At 38.1% G+C, this 22,494-nt stretch overlaps 2 protein-coding genes and 1 pseudogene across 2 annotated transcripts; 1 reads left to right on the plus strand and 2 right to left on the minus strand.

The window, feature by feature from the left end:
• Nucleotides 1-361: 361 nt before the first annotated feature.
• Nucleotides 362-16,133, plus strand: LOC122645889 (vacuolar-sorting protein BRO1). Its single transcript, XM_043839289.1, has 8 exons — nucleotides 362-1,125; nucleotides 1,403-2,353; nucleotides 7,724-7,813; nucleotides 8,854-8,922; nucleotides 10,339-10,479; nucleotides 10,981-11,029; nucleotides 14,357-14,460; nucleotides 15,390-16,133. Exons 1-8 carry the CDS (start codon nucleotides 454-456, stop codon nucleotides 15,936-15,938), a joined length of 2,625 nt encoding a protein of 874 aa, XP_043695224.1. The 5' UTR covers nucleotides 362-453; the 3' UTR covers nucleotides 15,939-16,133.
• Nucleotides 16,134-16,914: 781 nt separating this feature from the next.
• Nucleotides 16,915-17,855, minus strand: LOC122645410 (annotated as a pseudogene).
• Nucleotides 17,856-19,351: 1,496 nt separating this feature from the next.
• On the minus strand, nucleotides 19,352-21,582 carry LOC122646595 (loganic acid O-methyltransferase-like). Its single transcript, XM_043840177.1, has 3 exons — nucleotides 21,401-21,582; nucleotides 20,142-20,798; nucleotides 19,352-19,948 (listed from the first exon to the last, which is right to left on the minus strand). The coding sequence occupies exons 1-3, from the start codon at nucleotides 21,491-21,493 to the stop codon at nucleotides 19,592-19,594; spliced, it is 1,107 nt and encodes a 368-aa protein (XP_043696112.1). The 5' UTR covers nucleotides 21,494-21,582; the 3' UTR covers nucleotides 19,352-19,591.
• Nucleotides 21,583-22,494: the final 912 nt, after the last annotated feature.

Here is a 22,494-nt window from a genome sequence, read left to right on the forward strand (position 1 = left end):
GTTATATTATAACGTCTCTGTCTAACGGTAGGGATTATAGTGATACTTAGTTTGAAAAACAGGGGTGTACATGAAATTAGTGAAAATTTATAAAGACAACTGTAAATTTAACCATTTTCAAAGGGACATTTGGAAATAACCCTTTTTTTTATTATCTAATAAAGCATCCGTTGTTTGGGCAGTAGTACATCAGTAAATGTAAGAAAAGTAGGAACCCGGATATGAATGAATGAAACACTCTGGTTAGTCGTTTCCGTAGAGGAGAAGAAAATTACGGGAAAAATAAAAAAAAATCCTGTATTCTTAGATCGTCATTCGTCAGACTTATCGATCTGTTTCAATTTTGCTTGTGTTTTCTCCACAAACGCTGTCGGTCATACTGTTCCTCTGTATTCCTAGCAAACCCAATCTCCAATCTTAAACTCTTCTGTTCGTTTGGGAATCCATCCAACAATGGCCGCACCGGCGTCATCGTCAGCGGTCACGAGCCTGATGCTGGCGATCCACGAGAAGAAAACCAACTCTGTTGAGATCTATCGTCCCCTCCGTCAATTCATCGCACTCAACTACTCGGAACGCGAAGCTCAGAACCTCGAAGATGACCTCCAATCTGTGAAGCATATGAGGTCTGACCTCGAACGCTCCGCCGACTCTCCCGACGTTCGCCGTGACCTCCTTCAGAAATACTTCAAGGCTTTATCCGTTATGGAGTCTCGTTTCCCAATTTCTCCCGATAAAGAACACATCAATACCATCACTTTCACCTGGTTTGATGCCTTCAAGAATAAAAACAAGGCATCGCAGCAGAACATCCATTTGGAGAAGGCAGCTGTGCTTTTTAATCTTGGTGCTGTCCACAGCCAAATCGCTCTTTCTGCTGATCGATCTACTGCCAGTGGTCGTATCCAGGCTTCTCACTCCTTTATGGCATCGGCTGGGGCGTTTGCATTCCTCAGGGATAACGCGTCAATGAAAGCTTCGATTGGGCAGTCGACCCTAGATATCTCTGCTGAGTGCGCTGGAATGCTTGAGAGGCTCATGCTTGCTCAAGCCCAGGAGTGCATCTTTGAAAAGGTTGTCACGGAAGGCAAATCACCTGGTCTTTGCGCCAAGATTTCCAGGCAGGTGAGGCAGTACTACTCGTATTCTCTTTCACCCACGGTTATTAGTTCCTTAAAATTTGGGCTTAATATTCAAGAAGTAGGAAAAAAGTGAAAATGAACTTTTGGGTTGGATTGAAACAGAGATTCGCAAGATTTAGTGATTCAATTAAATAGTTAAAATTTTGTTACTAGTTTCTCTTGGAATCCGAGGAAATTACCTTCAAAAGTTCTTTGTAATGCTTATTCTTAATCCCTGTATTTTCCTTGAAATGTGTCCGTTGTATGCGGAGTGAATGCAGGTTGGAATATACTACGAGGAAGCTTTTGCAGCTTTAAATGTTGCTCCTTTGAACCAGCATTTCGACCGTGCTTGGATATCACATGTACAGCTGAAGGTTGCTCACTTCTATGCGGAAGCTTGCTATCGGTATGGTTTGGAATTGCATGAGAAAGAAGAGATTGGTGAGGAAATTGCACGGTTAAAGACTGGGATTAGTGCATTGGCTGATGCCAAGAAATCTACTAAAGGAGTTGCAGCACAACTTATAGACACAGTTAATCGGTTAGAGGCCGATATGAATCGCAATCTTGAGAGGGCTATGAAGGAAAATGATCGAGTTTATCTAATGAGGGTTCCTGGAGCTAATACTTTATCGCCTCTTCCAGTTGCTTCGCTGGTCAAGTCCACACCAATGACTGATGTCTTGGATGCGAGCAAAGAAAAGTTGTTTGCAAGTCTTGTTCCTGACAGCAGTGCAAAGGCCCTATCAAGGTATACTGAAATGGTTGATGACATCATTCGGACTCAAGCTGAGAAATTGCAACAAGGGAGTGAAATAGCCAGAGTGAGGCTGAAGGAAATGGACTTGCCTGAATCCATTCTTGCATTGGAAGGGAATTTTACTCTACCAATGGATCTTAAAGAAGATGTTGAGGCAGTTCAGATCAGTGGGGGACCATCTGGTTTGGAAGCTGAGTTGCAACAACTTAGGGATTTGAGAAGGGTGAACCATGAATTGCTGGTCCAGACTGAAGAGATGTTGCAGAAGGAAGCAGGGGAAGATGCTCAATTTCGGAGTCAGTTTGGGACACGATGGACTCGACCTCAGTCCAGCACTCTAACAAAAAACTTGCAGGACCGCCTGAACAGATTTGCTGGAAACCTTAAGCAAGCTGCAGAAAGTGATTCGCGGATTGAACGTACAGTGAGGGATCATTCAGCCCTTATGTCAATCCTTGACCGACGGCCGGTATGTGTTGTTGACTTAATACTGAATGTTTTGTTCCTTATTCTGAGGCTTGCAGTGAATAGTCTTTGGTTTCTGGTTGTTTTTCATCTGTCCAACACTGTAATACTGTTAATGCATTTACTCATTTCTTCTGTAGAATGGTCTTTGGTTTCTGGTTGTTTTTCATCTGTCAACACTGTAATACTGTTAATGCATTTACTCATTTCTTCTGTAGAATGGTCTTCATCCATTTCCTAGAATGTTATCTTGGGTGAACTGGGGTTTTGAGATGACAGGCAGATGATAGCAGACAATTTCATTTAAATTTTGTTACAGAATTTATTCTAACAAAGGAACCTATCTTATGCCCAAGACATGACCTCGAGGGTCATGACTCACATGAGTCCTGCTTATCCTGTTTCAAGTCCATAACATAGTTAACTAGTAAATAAACTTTCACTTGTATGCCCTCCTTCTACATCCTAGTTTGCAATTTTAGTGTTGATCAGTGAGAAAGTAGTTTTTGCATGTCAAACCATGTGAAGGATAATAAAGGCATCAAATAATTAATTTGACTGATTTTGAGATCTAAAGACCTAGAGAGATAATGAATTCTGCTATACTCAACTCGACTAAGCCTTTTCCCAATTACTCCAACCATAGGTTGAGGTTTTGTCGGGATCTCGTGAGATCTTGGTATTTTTCTTGGTTTTTCAAGCCACCGAAACAAGAAGAAACTTAAGGTTTACCAGGTTTTAGTAAAATTTCGGCCGAAATGGTACATTCCATGTTTCAGTCTATCTTCTTCTACCTCTAATTTATCTTTTCCTTTTTTTTTGTGGTAAAAACCATGGCGAAGAAGCACAATAGCAACCCCCTTTTGGGGCCACACAACACATTGGGGGGGGGGGGTTGAGCCTCAGCAGGCTGGCCAGGCCTGCTGCCTGCCTGCCTGTGTCGTCTGCCAGCCTGGCAGCAGCCCCTTCCCTCTCATCTTCTGTTTCAACATCCCCTTCTTCTAAACCTACCCCAAATCAGAATTTAGAACTTACCTATTTGAAGGTTACAACTCCTACTTTAGGCCTTGGCCCTTCTAGGTCCTTGTTCCGTGCTCCTCCTTCAAATTTTAGTTCTCAAAGACCCAAACCCTCTGAAATTTCTCTCTTCCTTCCTCTCTTTCTTTCTAAGGTCCTCTTAAAGCAACAATGGCACAATGCACAAGAGCAATAGGTGGGAATGAGAACATTCACAACACTCCACCCCTTTATTTTCTAAGTTTTAAAACTACCCATTCCTTTGTCCATGCCTCACCTTTTCTTGGACCAATAAGCTTCTAGGGTGCCATGTCTTTGGTTGAACCAAAATAGCCCATTAAACTCACATGCAACCAGCCCCAAATGAACCCATTTCACCTGCTTGAACCAAGTGAACCAATGCAAACTACTACAACAACAACAACAACCATAACCTTATCCCAACTAAATGGGGTCGGCTACATGGATCCTAAAAGGTCATGATAGTAATAGAAATAATAGAAGTAGAAGGGAGCAAAAAAAGTAATAAAAGTAAAAAGGAATTAAAAAAGATAAAATAAAATTACTAGGGGAAAAAGTCTAAGCAGTAGTCAAAGCAACATCCCAGGAACATCTCCCTATAAGGGGTTGGCTACACGGGTCCTCATCCTCCAAACAATTCTATCCGCGGTCATACTAGGATCGAGCCCTACCACATGCATATCCTTTCTTACTACTTCCCCAATAGTCATTTTAGGCCTGTCCCTACCTCTTTTACCTTCTTCAAACTGAATCTGGTCACTCTTCCTTATTGGTGCATCCATGGGTCTCCATTGGACATGACCATACCATCTCAAGCGGCTCTCACGGAGTTTGTCCTGGATTGGTGCAACTCCTAATTCGGTTTTAATACAATCATTCCTTACTCTATCTCTCTTGGTCTTGCCGCACATCCTCCTCAACATCCTCAGCTCCGCTACACTCATCTTATCTATATTATTCTTCTTAACGGCCCAACATTCCGCCCCATAAATTATCGCTGGTCTTATTACTGTCTTGTAGAATTTCCCCTTAAGCTTAATAGGCATGCGTTTGTCACATAAAACTCCTAATGCACCTCTCCACTTCATCCATCCTACTTTAATTTTGTGGGAAACATCATCCTCTATATCACCTTCTTTGTGAATGGTTGATCCCAGGTATCTAAAGCATTCACTTTGTGGTAGCTCTCGCTCTTCGAGTTTCACCACTTCATCGCCTTTCTTGGTTTGACTGAAGTTACACATCATGAACCAAGGCAAACTATTCCACTTGAATTGACCCATTGATATAACCAACCCATGTCTAGAACTTAAACATTATCTAAATTAAATCAAGACTTATGTGATACAAAATTATAATTCATCTAATTTATTATTATACCAATGAAATTAAAACCCTATATTCATATAGTAATGCTAATTATTTAAACATGGGAACAATAAAAATTCACCATGATATAAGTACCAATTTATTTAATCCATTCAGATGAACTAATTTACTATAATGTCACTAAATTCATCCCTACTAGAAAAATTAAATTTGCATATTTACCCCTTAGGTAACAATACGTCCATTGTCGGCGTCCGCCGTCCCCGAGGAGTACCTGACGACATCAAATAAAATATTTAAATAACCGTCTAAAGAGTGGGGTGTTACACTACCAACCTAGGGTCCAAAGTCAAACTACCATTTTGGATGTGATTTTTAAAAATTTAAGGGTTCCATTATGTTTATAGGGCCTATAATAGGTTGTCCTAAAAGTTTCATGACCTAATTAGGTCATATGGCCCCCAAAACCCAAGTTCAAAATAAAAAAAAATAACAAACCAAGTTTTGGCCAAAATCTCGGTTTTGAGTCTTTTGACCGAAACATCTCAGTTTTGGGCCTGGCTGAAACAATGCCTGAAACCGAAACGTGAACCTTGACTCCAAAAGATCTTCTTTCACCATTTCACTTTGTTAAAAGCCATGTATGTGGTCAATCCAAAGCCATTCATATCCTTTATGACTGCCTCTTCTTAAGTAAATTTTGGTATACTCATGGGTCTTTTGGCTCCTTGATGCAGATTTATCACCAAACTGGGTTTCTTTGCTTAGGAATATGTCTAGGGTTGGGTTATATACATGTTGGGCCTTTGATCCCATGGGTTTTCTATGTAATAGGCCACTTTTATGAGCCTAAAATATGGGTAATTAGGTTGCATACAAGATTAGATGTTTTAGTCCCAGTGAGAGTTGATTGCGTAAAACCTTAAAAATGCAGTTCATTAAATGGTCAAAGAGTCTAGGAGAAAGTCCCAATGAAAACCTAGAACCCTCCCAGCTACTCCATAAAAGTGCTGCCTGTAAGCATTTTTGGAGGCAAAAAAATTTGAATGGATTTTCTGGGTTTATGCTGGGTTGCTTGGTGAGATGTTAATCTAGGCCACATCGCTCTTATCTCTTTCTTTCTTCTTCCCTTGTTCATTCGATTTTCTGAGTTGTATTCACCTATTTGTTTTTAAGTTGTGCTGGTTGTTTTGCTGGATTTCTGAAAGCGTTTGGTTGCTTATCATAAGGGACAATCCATACTTAAAACTGACTTTAGTTTTGCAGTTCTCCCAACCCTGGGCTTCTTCCATTTTGTGCTCTCACCTCCCTGCGATCTGGTCTATGGGGACAAACAATTCTTAAACAGATTCTGTTGCCAGGACTGAACCAGGATCCCAATATTTTCATTTGAAAAATAAATCAGTGGTTCTGAGCCGTTGATTTTGGTAAACTAAATAGGTTATTTGATGAACCATCTGATGGGCCTTAGATCACCTGATTTAAGAAAGTTATAGCCAGATTATGGAAAATGTGTATTCTAACATGGGAGTTCTACTTCTCAGAGTTTTAGTTATAGTCCAAACCCGTTTCTTTCTCTTTTTCTATTTAGGAAGTAAATCAATCCATCAATAGAAAGTTTATTGTGTATCATTTTGTTGTCCAATATTGCAAATAGGTTGCTGATAGGAAAGTTAGGTTCCCTTTTCTTTTAATGAATAAAATTTTTAGTCTCCTGGACATGCTGAAATTGTCTATAGCTATTGCAAGTAGTGCTAAGTGACTCCTTCCCTGGTGCTTATGATGGCATCACCCTTTTGGTTTTGGATTACTGGAATATATAAAGCCTCAGGAATGCTCTAGAAATGGCCTGATTCCAGATTTATGGGCAGGCAAGTGGAGACAATAAGGGGGTTGGTCAATCTTGCATTTTCGAAATGTGTAGCCTGTTGCTCAAGTGAAATTTGGGTCAGCTTATTTTTTGTGAGACATAATAGCCAGTTTCCCATAAAGTTAACTTATTCTTGCATATTGTCTTAGACTCAACTCCCGGTCTCCCACTAAGCTTGCCCTTTTGTTCCCCGCCGCCATCTTAATTAATGGTCCTGATAAGCGTTGTGTAGATTAATGAACTGCCATAGTCATCATGCCACATCAACTAATATGGGTTGGTTCATGTGATAGAGGATCCAGTACCTTTCTCATCGGTCAAATTTCATGAAAACTGAGCATGTTGTATAAGTCAAAATTTGTTCAAAGTAGTGAAAATTAGAGTCTATGTCACTAACAATTTTTAGTGCATATTATTACCTATTAGAGGCTATAGCATGTTTGTAATTTTGAATCATGTTTTTCCCCTTGTTGCATACTTTAATTGGGCTTAAACTTCATTAGTGAGATGAGTGTGGAGGCCTCTATCACATGGACCCACCATGTCCATCAAAGTCTGCCAAATGGTAAGAAATTTTGACCTTGTGAAATTGATGGCTATTCACTAATAAAGGCCGTACCCAGTGCACAAGATTCCCGCTACTGAAGGTTCTGGGGAGGGGCATATGTATGCAGCCTTACCCCAACTTTTTATGGAGAAGCTGTTCCTTGTTCGAACCGCAACCCCAAGGTTGCAATAGAGCAACCTTACTGTTGTGCCGAGGCCTGCCCTCTAATGACGATTCACTAATGGTTTGTTATAATTATATTTTTCCTGTTATCTTATTATTTATAACAATTCGATACTAAACAAGTGAAGTAAAGGTGAAAGTTGGTAAGGCCTCCCTTTCTTTGATCTAACAAAGTAGATTACTCCATAATTGAAGTGCTCCTTTTATTATTATACTTTTGATAAATCATAAATGGAATATTGTTAAAAAACAGGACATGCTTTATGGCTATACCTTATCTTGTTGATCTAGCTGTAAGAAGAACCCATATAGTAAGTTCAGATTCATTTTTGGTGCAATATATATATATATCCTAGCAAGTGTGGGAATTCCTAACCCATCTTATTTGGACTTCTTCACTGCATCAGATAGAATCTGCCCTTCCGACTCTGGCGAGGCCAATAATGTCTTTGGATGCCACTGAAGACGCCATTGTGGGATCCCTGAAGCAGAGCTTGGTAATTTGATCTTTAAGACTATACCAACTTGAATTGTTATATGATTGTTCCTCATAATGAGATGTCTGTTTTTAAAATTTTTCTCCTTTTAAGCTTATATTATTGATTTCTCTAAATCATAATATGCACCTGCTTTACATTCAGATTCAAATAAATTGTTAAACCGCCTCTTTTGAGTAGTGTCTTGTTGCCTTCCATTATTTGAACTCTAACTAGGGTTCTTCCAGTACTTCAAAATGAATATTTTGATGAATGAAGACTATAATATGTCCTACCACGCACACACACACACACAAAAAGAAGATTATAATATGTTTCTGTTGGATATTCAGGAAATTGGTTACTGTCATTTATTTGTTTGTATACATATGCCTGCATGCTTGTCCATAAATTTGTTGTGAACTGGTGTGCATGTTGATATCCTCCATAATCAGCTCGCAACGTGATAAGCTAATAATAAATCTATATTATCTACTTATTTTGTTTAGCATACATGTCTACATAGTTCTGTTAAGATATTTCTTGTAATGTACTTCTCCCTGCTTGCTTTTGCACTTTCCTGCTTTTTGGTTATGTTTATACATCAGGTAATATCTTTGTCTTCTTTCAATATGTCATGTGAATACGTCAATGCAGACGAGTATTTATTGTCTATGTAATTCAGCGAACAAGATTGAGGCAGGAAGCAGTGGTAGTTAACAGACTAGAAGAGTAAAAAGAATGCAGTTGCATTACATTGTTTTCATTTGAATTTTAACTGAACCTCAATAATACTTCCCCAGCAAAGCCTATAAGTGTGTTGTTTTGCATGGTCTGCCTGTTCATAGTGAACGCCATCTTTCTCCTTCCCCCTCCCCCTCTTATGATTTTTATAATTTTTTTAGCTTTCTTTCTGCATAAGAAAGATCTATGCAAAGCTGGGAGAGGATTAGAGATCTACTGCAAATGATTTTGTGAACCTTTCTATTAGAGTCAGATTAATTACATTACAGTGCTTGCACTCCTATTAGGTCTTTTGCTGACCTGCTTATTCTCTGCAGAGGCAATTGGAGACTCTAGGTGCACAAAGGGCTGGTCTTGAAGACATGCTTAAAGAGATGAAAAGGAAGGTGGGTTTGAATTGTGATTTATATTTTCCAGGTTTTGGTGGCCATTTTTAATTGAAAATACACATGCCATGTTTTGAGTGCATAAAATTTTATTACCATCTGTGAACTGTAATCACAGCACCCATTTTGTGTCAGTGTCTGCTTATGCTACTTCATGTCCAATTGTTTTTTTCTTGTCTCCATAATGTGTTAAGATGGGGTTCTAATCGTTGTGGATATGCTGTACCTATTGCTGTAGAAGACAAACTTGAGCTCATTCAGCGCCTTGTAAGCTTAACTTTGATTATGCTTTTCTGTAGTTGTCGAGATTTTTCTGGTTGATTTTAGCTTTGAAATTGAGAATGAGCATGGGATACACATACACCAGAGAAATTGTTGTCAAGAGACTGGGCTGAGCTGGATATCAAACCTAAGTGAACTGGTTAGAGTTTGGAATCAGGTGGATTTGTTCACTATAAGTCAACCAGTGTTTCAATGCTTGATTTTGCTGGGTGTTCCGGTGAAACCTTATTGGACTTGCATGGGAAGGTGGAAGCCATATTTAATGGAGGTGAAAAAGCCATGCTCAAGCGGAATCTTTTGTATCATTGTCTAGCCACTCTTTCCCTGAACTTTCTTAAGAATAGTTTTCTGCGCTGTTTTTATTTCCTGCCATCACCTCTTGACTGAAGAATGTTTATTTAAGATTGATTTGATATTTTTAATGACTTGAAATTCTCATTCTCTAGGAACAAAAAAGCAGGGTCAAGTATAATATTTTATGTGAAGAGTCTTGGACAAGTCACTATCATTATCTTTGTATTTGAATACATTAAATTAATCTCATCAAGAAGATAAGGTCATGGTGAGACTAGCGTCGGTAAAAAAAACTGGACTTGTGAGTTGTGGCCAAAATTATTTCTACTTGTTATTTATTTATTTCTTAACCTTTTGATCATCATATTTACCTATCACTTCTAGTATTTCTTGGTGCCTGGATCTGAATTTCAATTTTTTTTTGAAATTTTCTGAGGTTTCAATGAATATGCTCTTTAGTTTATACCAGTATCCCCTTTGTGAAATCCACTGTGGTGGTATGCTGTGGCATAGCGGATACATAGTCTATGAGTTCATTTTCTCTTGTACTGTAACCTTTAATTTCTCTTCTGAGATGAAGGATGGAAGACCATGTTCATAACTTCCTATTGAAAATGAGCTCAAATTCTTACTTTTAGCAAACCTGATTTGGGAAACTGTTATTCGTTATGCAAACTTTGGACAAGTTTATTCATTATGTGGTTTTGTGGTTTGTGCTGGTTTTGTGCTTCTCTTTCTCTTCTTCAATTGAAAAGGAGGCTCATCAACTTGTTGTTACCTATTAATACGTTCCTGGTGGCTGTTCTCAGTTCATTGTGTTTTTATTGTATCTGGTTGCAGGATGAGATCCTGCCCAAATTGATGACATCTACTGGCTCATATGAGGACCTTTTCAGGAAGGAGATAGCAAAATATGATCATATTTGTGAGGAAATTGCTCAGAATATTGAGGCACAAGAACAATTATTGATGCAGATCCAGGTCAAGTTATTTCCTACTTTTGGTATTTAAAATGTCTGCCCCCTGTAAGTGGTTTAGTCTGCTCTTTGCACCATTTTGTTGATTAGTTAAAACTCTACTGTTGTGATTTTACTGGGAGAAATGTATGAGATATTGAGATATCAGGTGGATCTTATGTTCATGAAAGAAAATATATCGTCTTGAGTTCAGTCAGTGTTTAATTTCCTTTCTCTTCATGTTTTTCGGCCATCAACTTTGTGACTTGTGATAAAGGATCATGTCAATGGTAACAAAAACCTTCGATTTTTTTTTTTTTTCTATCTGACCATTGTGGATATTGAGTAACATTTTTGAGTACATCAATTATTAATAATGAAGTGCATTGCTTGTATTTTTCCATTGCATAACTTAATCCTCCCTCCCCCCAAAGTTTTTTGAACCTATAGTTATAATTAAGATAAGAAACGTTTCTGATTAAAACATGTAAAATTACTGATATGTTTTGATTATCTTTGTTACCAGGCTCAAAATGATGATTTTGCTGCTGTTTTTAATCTTGAAGACTACAAAGGTAACATTTGCTGTTAGAAATTTTCATGGAAACAATTATTTATCCAAAAACATTTTTCATTAGAAAATGTTTTTTGAATACCGTGAATTCACTCAATTCCTATTTTTGTTTTTGTTTTTTTTATTTTCCTTTTATGAACTTCTCATTAAAATGTGATTATTGAATGCGTATTTTGTGTATATGCGTGAAGATATGAAACATTCCTTCACTTCACTTTTTTTGCTGTGCTCTTTGTTATTTCAAAGAGATTCCCCCCCTCCCCCCTTTTTTTTGAGGGGGGATGTTGATGGCTTATTTCTCTAAATCTGAATGTTTGACATTGCCTTTAAGACAGGAAATGTTTGTTCTGTATATATAAGGGAGCAGAAGTTCTTTATTTTTTTTGGTTTTGAAAGGGGGTTTTGGAAGTTGAGATGGCTGCCGAATGGGGTCCATGTGTTTTGCCCCCTCATCCAGTCTCCACAGTTTTCAGCCTAATAACCTTTGCCACAATTCAAATATGGAATGTACTCTATGGGAGATTATCTTTTTTCTTTTTTCTCTATACATCAAAAAGAGTGAATCCTGCTCTTTGGTTGGGTGATCTGTTACCGTTGCTGGCCTTGGTGCAACGGTAAAGTTGCTCCATGGTGACCAAGTGGTTAGGGGTTCGAGTCTGGAAACAGCCTCTCTGCAAAATCATGGGTAAGGCTGCGTACGTTATGACCCTCCCCAGACCCTGCAGTGGCGGGAGCCTCGTGCACTGGGTATGCCCTTTATATATGGGGAAGGTATTCGTGCATGGGAGATTCTCCCATCGACTCTGTCAAATAGGCGGGGCAAAGGTGTTTATGTCATTTTGGATGGACATTTATGCCCATTTGACTGCACTTAATGCCAGTCGTACACATGCACTGCCGTTTATAAAAACTTCTGCCTATATATATATGAGATTTTCTTATTGACACCCTTCAAGGTGTTAAATAATTTGAAACCTTACTTTTTGCCCTCTTATTATAGCATAATGTAGAAAACCTAGGACCTGTAACCAGTAACTTGAGAGAGAAGAAAAGATGAGGAAGAGGAGAGAACTGTTCAACTTATCAGTCTCCCTCATAATGCTTGTATTTATAATCTCAAATTACAATAGAAAGGGGAACTCCTAATCAGATTAGGAATTCCTAATCATGATAGGATTCCAAGTTACAATAGGAAAACAGAAGATACACATATCAACCAAATCACTGTTCATGTGAACAGTGTCACATGAACAGTACTTCAACACATAAAAATCTTTTCAAAGGAGGGTAATAGTGTCATTTCAGATATGTACTCGAAAAATGTGCATGACACTGACACCTTTTGATAATTATATAATAATGTCACTTTCAACTTATTTAAAAAGACCCATTTATACCCCTATCTTAAAGGACTTTTGAGAATATGACAAGGGGCAATTAAAAGGTGTCAAGTTCTAAATACACTTATACATGAACTTGTATTTTTGCCTTCCCTTATGCTCCCATTTGAATATCATGCTTCCTGACATCTCTTGTCCTCCTTGACACTCTGATCATGCTCGTTCATCTTTGTGCCATGTTTGAGTGAGAAAACACATTGCTGTATTCTGAGTGTTAGATAGAGACACAGAGGCTTGAGCCATTTCCTGCCCAGTAATTGTCTCTGCTTCATTCTCCTCTTGGACTACCTGCTTCTCATTTTAGCATTGCCACATATGCATGCGCTTCCCAGCTAGTTTTGAATAATTAAAAAAGATGCTCATTTCTGCCCAACTTCTCATGTGGAGAGAGCATATAAGGTCTACTTTTAAGTTTAACCCACCACCTAAGTAGTTGTTGCCCACACTCATACACACACTGATGCAGATAGGTCACGTAGAGGGCTTATTTTATTGGAAATAAGCTTTGGGTTGGGTTATGTATGTGTTGAGCTTTTGATCTAATGGGTTTTCTTTGTAATGAGACACTTTAATGGGCCTAAAATATGGGTAGATAGTAGGAAAACGGGATTTACTTCATTAATTTGGTTAAGAGTCCTGTTTTGAATCTGTTTCTTTCATTATTTTAGTTTCCTAGTCACTTTATGTTACGTTATTAGGTAAGGATTGGGTTCAGCCTTTCCTTTTTGGTGTTTGTTTGTAAGGGGCTGCAGCCTTGTACACGAATTGGATTAATGAGATTGAAGAAAAAAAACATAGCTTTGTGCTTTTCTCTATGAGAGAGTACAGTGAGATGCCATTGGTAAGAGACCAAAATACAGTGAGAGGCCGTGGGTGAGAGACCCGAGTCTGAGAGAGACTACCCTGGGGATAAAGTTGGGTGTTCCACTTAAATAAGTAACTTTAAAACAGAAATTTAAAAGGAATGGAATTCTTCTACACCTAATCCAATCCAACTAGGTAACAAAGAAGGAAATTTAAAAAAACTAAAACAGTCCCACAATTCGAGTTTCTAGTGAACCAGCAAAACACCCGAACTAGGCTTGGTTTGAACCAAAGACTGGTTCATTGGTCAACCGCATGGCTTTGTTTGGCTTTTAGCTGGTTCTTACTGTGTTGGTACTTGAAAAAGTATCTATCTTGGTGCTGATCTGCATCATTATTCTTTCCCATGTCTTTCTATTCTGCTAATTTTGTCCTTAACCCTTGGATTTTCATACCCTTTGCCCCTACTCTTTAACCTGATGTTATCTAGGATTTCCTCTTCTTGCAAGGTGTTACGATGTCAGGTCCTTAAAACCGCACAGCATCATGTTAGAAATGCAAAGCAAATAAATGGAACCCTTCAATGAGCCCTTTAACTTATTAGCATCTTATTAAATTGTATATTACAGAGATAACTGAGAATAAGAAACCCCATTCCCCATGCCCCGTGCTAAGTAGAAAACTAAAGCTAAATGTGATAAAGTATGTTTCAGCTAATTTTCAACAAAGTTGTGCGAGTCATCTTCCGCTTTGAAGCCTGTGATTCAGTTCTCAGAAGGAGAATTCTGGTTCTGATTTCTTTCATATTTGTCTTTGCCTTACTAACAGGCTCTACATATCTTTATGGGAAAAGGTAATGGTTTTGCTTGCTGTGTTTCAATTACCCCAGGGTTTTCATAGATTTTGGTATTCAAAGAGGGCTAGTTTCCAGGTGTATTGGAACCGGCTAATCTTTTGTATTGACTTCGTTTTTAACAATAATTTGGTTGTCAATGAAAAAGTTATTAATTTTCTGGAGTTCATGCCAAGTTTTTGTTGTTGTTGTGATCCTACCTGAATATTTTGATTCAAATTTAGAAGCTTGTCCTGTATAGATTTTAATTTCTATAAGATCTCTGTTTCAGCATCTCGTGAGAATTGCTATAAACAGATTTCAGCTGCCATAGCAAAGTACCGAGAAATCAAGGAGAACATTAATGAGGGACTGAAGTTCTATGTCACTCTTCAGGTAAGAAATTGTTCTCTGTATTTTGTTTTATTCCCTGCTATTTTTTCAGTGCTTTGATAACCATTACCTGTAACATGAAGTTTTATGTCACTCTTCAGGTAAGAAATTGTTCTCTGTATTTTTTTAATCCCTGCTATTTTAGTGCCTTATAACCATTACCTGTAACATGATTTTCTTTTGGGGTAAAGACCTCAAACATGATTTTTAAAAGGTATGTGTTGCTACATTTTCATGATATGAGTATCTCTATTCATCAATGGTGCTAATTTACTTGGATATCATTTGTTTATTGGAAAAAAAAGGAGATGGATGGCTTCATGTTCTGCAAATACCCCTGCTTGAAGTGCCACTATTTGCGACATTGTGATTTCTAAAATTTGATTATGGACGTTTAAGATGGCCTTTCTGATTTTGAAAGTGCTTATGTGGATGCAGTTATTGATTTTCTTGCTTTTCCTTCCCTTGAAATTTCAATGAATCAAGTCTGAACTTTGACATGCTGAAAATTTTGTGAGGAAACTGGTGCCTTTGTGCATGGTGATCCAAAAAGCTGAAAACATTGGAGCTAATTTTCTTAACATCTAGCATAGTGAATCCATTAATTCCCCTAGTCTTCATATAAGTACTTCTTCTTTTACCGAGTATTTGCTTAATAGATGGGTATTGTTTGACTCTTTGATGCCTTTGGTCATTGCTTCACTTTATTGGCCCTGATGTTGGTGTGGAGGGTATTGACCAAGTTAAATAAACATGCAGGCATTTCCTAGGCTATGTTTTGAATAGACTGCATGTGCTGTATTTCTCATTTGATGTATTCGAAACAAGAAGAAAGAGTGAATATTTTTTGTTTAGTGAGAATGAATCTTGACAATTTGTTCATTTTGATGAACCAAAGGGAATTGATGAAAGTCTTTTCGTTTGCTAATCAGGATGCTATCACCAATGTAAAGCAGCAGTGCAGTGACTTTGTGATGACAAGAAACATCCAATGCCGAGAAATGAGTGAAGATGTGCAGAGGCAAATGGCAGGTCTCAACTTCCGGGACAGGGGTGCCAGTGGGTATAACAGTAACTACCGTTCAGTTGGGCAACCACACCAAACTCAGAGAACTGCTTCTCCACAGCAGCCAGATCCTCAGGGCTCGCCACATCCTTCCCGTCCCCAGACCCCTTACTACCGGCCAGAAGAGCAGCCTCCAGTAGCTGGATATGGTCAGACGCATCTGCCATATTCCTCTCCGCAGCAGCAACTGCCACCAGGCCCACCACCACCTTACCATGTTCCAACTGCCGGTAGTCCTTACCCTCCCCAGCCTCAGCAACGGCCGGCTGAGTATGGGCAACCTGCTTATCCTGGTTGGCGAGGCCCATACTACAACGCCCAATCACAGCATCCTGGGTCACATCCTCCACCTCCTTATACCATTCCACCTAGTACTTATCCTCCTCATCAAAGTGGCTACTACAAGCACCAATAGTGTAGCATTTGATTTGATTGTTTGCTGCGTGATTAAATTCCTTCCATTCCTTATTTCGCCATATCAGTGTCAACATGGCTGTTATAGCTACCTACCTGGACTCTCAAGCTCGAATGTACATGCTGCACTGCCAGATCTTTAATAATGCTATATGTATAGATGTTGTTTTAGAAATATTTTGTACCTTCTGAATGACCTTGATGTTGGTGTGTGCTCAAAATTTTCAACGTGTTAAAGAGAGAAAAAACAATCGTATGGCCCTTTTGCTTGCAGTTGGAATTTTTCTTGCTATCATTTCCATGTTATATAGCTTAATTTCTGTGTTTTGTTTTTAATTTTTTACTCCTATAACATAATTCTTTCTTTCTCCAAAGGCTCACAGGTGTTCCTTTGTACTATAGTGGAATATTTTCTGGAAAATTAGTTAGTGACAAGGAGAAATATATTATTTTCTTTGTTAATAGAAGAAATATATTATTATTAATTTAAAATTTAAAATTTGAAAGTGTGACTTATGCTACTGTCTTTTTGGAAATGGATATGGAATGAAATCATGTCATTTCCAGACTCTGTAGGATTAAAACTACATTGACATTGACATTTTTAGGCCCAGTCCGGTTGGAAGTGAAGAGAAGGGAAATGAAAGTTCCATTAGATTTCCAGGTATTAGTTTTTCCAATGGAAGTACATTACAAAACTAATCTTTTCCTGTGCTTTCCATTGGAGTTCTCTGAACAATCAAATATTACTTTAATTTGAAAAATCTTCATGAAGAAAAAGTTCTAGGAAAATTTGAGGGTAGAGTAGGATCATCTTCTATTGAGTTATTTGCGCTTGAGAAGCACAAATAGGCCTTGTGCAGGAGAATTCTTCGGATGTTGTGGCAAAACTCTGCAAATTTCATGGTGTACTGATCAAACATCTCATCAATGGTATCAGTTCCAAGTGTTTCCCGACGAATCCCTCAAAACTGAATCTAACATCTTGTTGTCAGGGAGAAGATTCTGCAGCTTCATTCTCGCGATTGTGAAACAACCATTTCTCTCCACTAAGCTCTCCAACTCTTCTGCAGATGGTGTGTAGATGGGCAAGTTGAATGAATCCACTCTGGCTTCACACAATACTCCTTACAATAGGCACACAGTACTTCATGAATACCTGTGGTATTAAGGCTGTGCTTGGTATGCATTATCAGAATAGATTCTGGGTCTAAAACGTATTCTGAAACCATATTCTTCTCCATTTTCTTGCTTCAATATTTGAAGTTGAATCATGAATAGCTCATTAGCCATTTCCATCAAGCAAGATTCCAAGAGTTCTAGAAAAGGAGCAAGAAAACATTGCATTGGAGGGACACCCTTTGGGAGGCTTGGAATTAGAAGTGTCATCAGTCCTCCAGGTAGAAGCTCAAGCACTCGAGCACGAAGAAAATACTCCATGTCCTTGGCAAATTGGGCTGAATAAGTCTCCCCATATTCCAAGCAGGTGAGTTTTTGTCCACCACTTCTTTCGGCACCTTAGAGAGCCAGAGGACTGCATAGGAAGAGTTAACAAAAGTAAAGAGGATCTAGGAAATAATCTCCCATGAAATGTGTCGGGAACACCGGCCACATAGTATCGCCTTTCATGAGGAATGTAAGCGAAGAATGTGTTGAAGTCGTTCAAGCTATGATCGTTAAAGAAAACTTGAAATTCAGGATGACCAAGGCCCTGGGATTGATACTTGAGCTCTATTGCATTGATTATGTTCTGCACTATTGTAGTGTAAGTATTAGGTCTAACTGAACAGCCCAAATCAGCAATGAGGAAAACTCTTGAATTAGGAAAATCATGAATAACCTTTTGGGATTGGTGTGTGGTTTGTGTGATTACACTTTCATCAAAAAAAAATTGCTTCATGAACCATCACCTTTGCATTATCTAGACCTGCTCTCTATAGAATCACCCAAGAAACTACTTAAAATGTCACTATTGTTTCATTAAGCGTCTTGAAATGCAAGGACTGAAAAGCAATCAATCAGTGAAAAAGGAAAATCATGGAAGAGAAGAAAATCTGAAGGTGAGAATTGTTAGCATAGCCATGAGGACCTTGCCCATCATTCATTGGGAATTCCTTGTTTCTTATTCATGTTGAGGATATTTTAATGTTCCTCTCTCTCTCTCTCTCTCTCTCTCTCTCTCTCATGATATAAGCTTGTTTTATGGGAATGGAAGAATCATGTAGATTTGTTAATGGGTATCTTTATCTTGTTGGATCTCACATCGTCATTCCGTTTATAAATCTGATAGTACCTCCACTTAATAGTTGGTCTTTTGAGATGAAGCTCTAACGTGGTATTAGAGCAGGTTCATCTTGCCTTCGTGCGTCCCAAATCTAATTATAATCTCCTTATTAAGTTTCAAAAAAAAAGTTTTATAATCTCTCTGGGAGCTATACAATATCCATTAAGATGAAATAGAATTGCACTTGTTATTTTGTTTACATCTTTTTGGAAGAGGAACACTAGCAGTATGATGAAAAAAGTATTACAAACACAACAAAGTATGAACCAAACTGATTGTTGGATGATTAATACAACCATTTGGGCAAGCCAAGTATAAAGTGTGGGGTCTCATTTCCGTTCTCAACCATATGGCACCTACAATTGTTGAACCTTTTACCATTATACTTCTCTCTTGAACTACAAATGCCAAAGATAAATTTTCAACCATTTCTCAAACAATTTATATTACATGTCCTCAAGGGTAAGTGGTGAACATGCCACAAACTTCGAGCCTGCAATAAAGTGCCATTTGCTAGATTATTTATGATCAATGAACTTACCTTGAACATGAAAGAAGCAGCATTGGTTCTCTCCACAATTAATAACTGTTGGGAGCACCATGAACATTCCCAAACAGGGGATGTAGATTACTTCATATGCCAAGAGTTTGTCTAGGTCAAATAGAAACCCAAATTTCATTTGCCCTACCAGTATAAATCCTGGCCTAACACCACCACAATAACTAGAAATTAAAGCACCATCTTTTTTGGGACTCAGTGGACCAAGATCTTTCATACCTACTTGGAGAATTGCATATTTGCTTATAAATGTTTAATACTGTACTGGAAGGGGAAATTTTTTTCTTGTTCAGGTACCTAATTCTAAAGGATGAATGTTTTCTCAACTCTGTAAGAAGACACTTTTTCGCAATTCAAAAATAAAAATACAAATACAGCAATATTCTTATAAACAATATATAGAATAAGCATATGCAAAAAACTTCAAAATTATCCCAACTTCCCCTTCAACACCCCCTCCCCCTTTTTCAATTTGCAACACTATGGGATATGAATGATTAATTTCCTTTATTTACAGCCAAAGTGGTTAGTCAACAGATCGATAATGTGATCTCCCATCCAATTGATCAGCTATATTTCACTGATTATGTGTTTGAATGGCTTTCTCACCTACTCAACTTTTTAATTGGGTTTTCACAGCCCACCATAAAAAAAGGATGGTCAACTCTAATTGTACAAGTAGAGGGTCATACTATTAACATTGTAATGGTACTGGAGCTACCTAATCTGAAATTCAGAAATTTCAGATCATTTGTAGGAAAATCTGTTGAAAGGTGGAATTAATATCAACCAATTTGAGAACTAATTGAAGCTATGAATCTTCTGATTGGTCAGAATTGCGTTTTAGAAGGATAAATAATTCACCTATTGTTTTGCAGTTTAGATCTGAAGGAATGGAAGATTCAGCAACTCTTTTATCAAATTGATCGAACAATGCATCTATGATTTCACTTCCAAAGTGTCTTCTGATGAGTTCCTCCAAACTAGGTCTCATCTGCAAGGTGATACATTTTTCTATTTCGATTAAGTGACTCATTGAACGATCCAATATTTCCATTTTCTCAATCCTGAAACTCCCATTTCTCTCTATCAATCCCTCTAACTCTTGTGTAGATGGTTGGTAGACAGGCATATTGAAGGAGTCCACTTGAGCTTCACTGGAGAATCCCTTCAATAAGAGAAATCACATTCTATTAATGCAGAAAATTTGTTGCAGATATCATAGATTGAAGCAAAACCCGTATCAAATGTATGTCATAAAATGCAAGATGTAATAAGCCCTCTTTAGCACCAATCAGGATAGGGACATTGATCATGTTAGGATACCTAATATCTTCCATGGGTAAGAAAAAATTGCTTACCATATTGATCATATCCTTGAGGCTAGACTCCAAGAGTTCAAAGAGAGTGATGAGCCTTGATTGGGAAGGGTGGTTCTCATCTGGAAGACTTGGGATGAGAAGGGCCATCAAACCTCCACATACAATCTCTTGGGCCCTAGCATGTAAGAAGGAATCCATGTCCTTGGCATATTGAACTGAATAGGCCTCTACCACTTCTCTTTGGGAACTTGTATAGTGTATCCTTCCCCTGTTCCATGCAAGACAGGTCTCATCTTCAAGCTCTGTTGGAACTCTAGACAGAAAATGTAGGGCATAAGAAGAGTGCACAAAATGAAGAGAGGCCTTGGGAAATAAGCGGCCATAAAATGAACCAGGCATGCCGGCTGCAAAATAACGCTTGTTGGGAGGGAAGGATTTGAAGAGCATGTTGAAATCGTTAGAGAAGTGATCACTAAAGTACATTTGAAATTCAGGCATACAAGAACCAAGGCCTTGAAATAGGTACTTGAGTTCTACAGCTTCCATTATGTTCTTCACTACCTGGAACCTATTAGGTCCAACTGAAAAACTCAAATCAGCAATGATGAAAGGATTAAAAGAACTGAGGAGTTGGACATCGAGCTTGTCGGCAATGATATCGTCGATTACAGCCTTGGGAATATGCAATCCCACTCTCTACAAAACAGAGGGCAAGTTGTTAATCTAGTGATCATCAACTCAAGATTAATGCCTTTAAAAACTTGCAAACTTAATATTTGTCCTTCATGAAGATGCCAAAAACAAAAAGAGTTTTGTATGTTTAGGGGGATTGTTCCCATCAGTTCTTATATAGAAAGAGATTTACCTAATGAGGTTGACATGAAAATTTCTTTTGAAATTGAAGGAGTTTCAGGAGTTTGAATCTGGGCTTCATTTATTTGTTCCTTTCAAAGAGTCTAGAGAGCTATGGATCTATCTTCTCGAGCTTTACGGAGTTTTTTTGGCCTCACAAGATGACATATTAAGGGAAGAAGAAGAAGATCCCTGCTGCCTAGCCTGTGTTAAAATGGTAGGTCTCTGATATATATAACAGGGCAATGCATACAAATCTGTATACGTTTTTTCTTTCTAATAAGTGCATACATAGAAGAATTAATGGTTGCAAGTGTTCTTTGTTTCTTAAGAATCAATAAATTTTTATTTTTTTTTCTAAAAACCAAAACCACAAACAAAAAGAAGGATTTACCAGTAAACATATATGTATTAATTAGAGTCCTGTAAGTAGCTCAGAAAGATACCTCGTTGCAACAAGTATGATGAGCCTCACTGCAAGAACTGCTTCTGCTCTCCGTCGGAGATGATTCAGGCGATTCCGTTGTCTCTCTTCCCATCTCTCTCTCTCTCTCTCTCTCTCTCTCTCTCTATCCCTAATCCTAAACCCCCCTTATGGGATTAAAATAGCTTCACGCCTTAACCATTAGGAGGAAGGGATAACTCAACAATGTACCTTGATCTGCTTGGAATTGAAATATTATGATCTCTCAATATTTCAGCTTCTTTCTCTACTGAATTGAAACATTCCCTTTCAATTGATTTCAGGTTTTCAGGATCTGCTAAGAAGATCCTCCCTAAGGCTCCTCTCCCCTAAACTCTCTCTGTCTCTCTCTGAAACTTTCCTCTCTATCCAATCTCTCTCTCTTCGTCTCCCATGAAATTCTTCTGTTGGTATCTCCAATTTCTTATTTCCAAATCAATTTTAAAAAATTTCAGAACTACTTCCTTAAAACTTGGTTCTTATACACGTCAAGAAACATGCATTCATGCATGTCCATTAAATCCGAAGAGGAATGAAAAATGGCTGAGTATCTCTGGCTCCAAACAGGTGGTGCCAGACTGTTTGGCAATTGACTTGCTTATATCCATCTATGAAAGGCCATATGCAATACTACCACCGGCTCCCCTAAAAAAAGTGGTAAGATAGAAAGGTGGAAAGGACCAAGGTGCACGGGTCACACAACATCAGTTAGCGTTTACTATATCACACTAATTATGATTGTGCACGACCATGGATTCTGTTTAGACTTGCCAATCGAGGAAAACTTTTGTCTGCTTTGTTTCAATATTGAGGGTAAAATTCTTAAATTTTGAACAAACTTATGTGACTCCTCAACCCAAGGACAATCTCTCAAATACACATCAATTAAGATGTTGGCCTCCATTCAAAACCTAGGATTTATATGGTAATTCTTTTGTGTAAGCTCAAGTCGTTTAGTTTATTTCATAAGGCAATAAGGTCACACAGTCATTGTAGACAACAAACTTATCTCTACAAATTCTTGACTTTGAACGAACTTATGTGACTCCTTAGCCTGAAGACAATCTCTCAAATACA

The sequence above is a fragment of the Telopea speciosissima genome, chromosome 11 (assembly GCF_018873765.1).
Source record: "Telopea speciosissima isolate NSW1024214 ecotype Mountain lineage chromosome 11, Tspe_v1, whole genome shotgun sequence".
Lineage (NCBI taxonomy): Eukaryota > Viridiplantae > Streptophyta > Magnoliopsida > Proteales > Proteaceae > Telopea > Telopea speciosissima.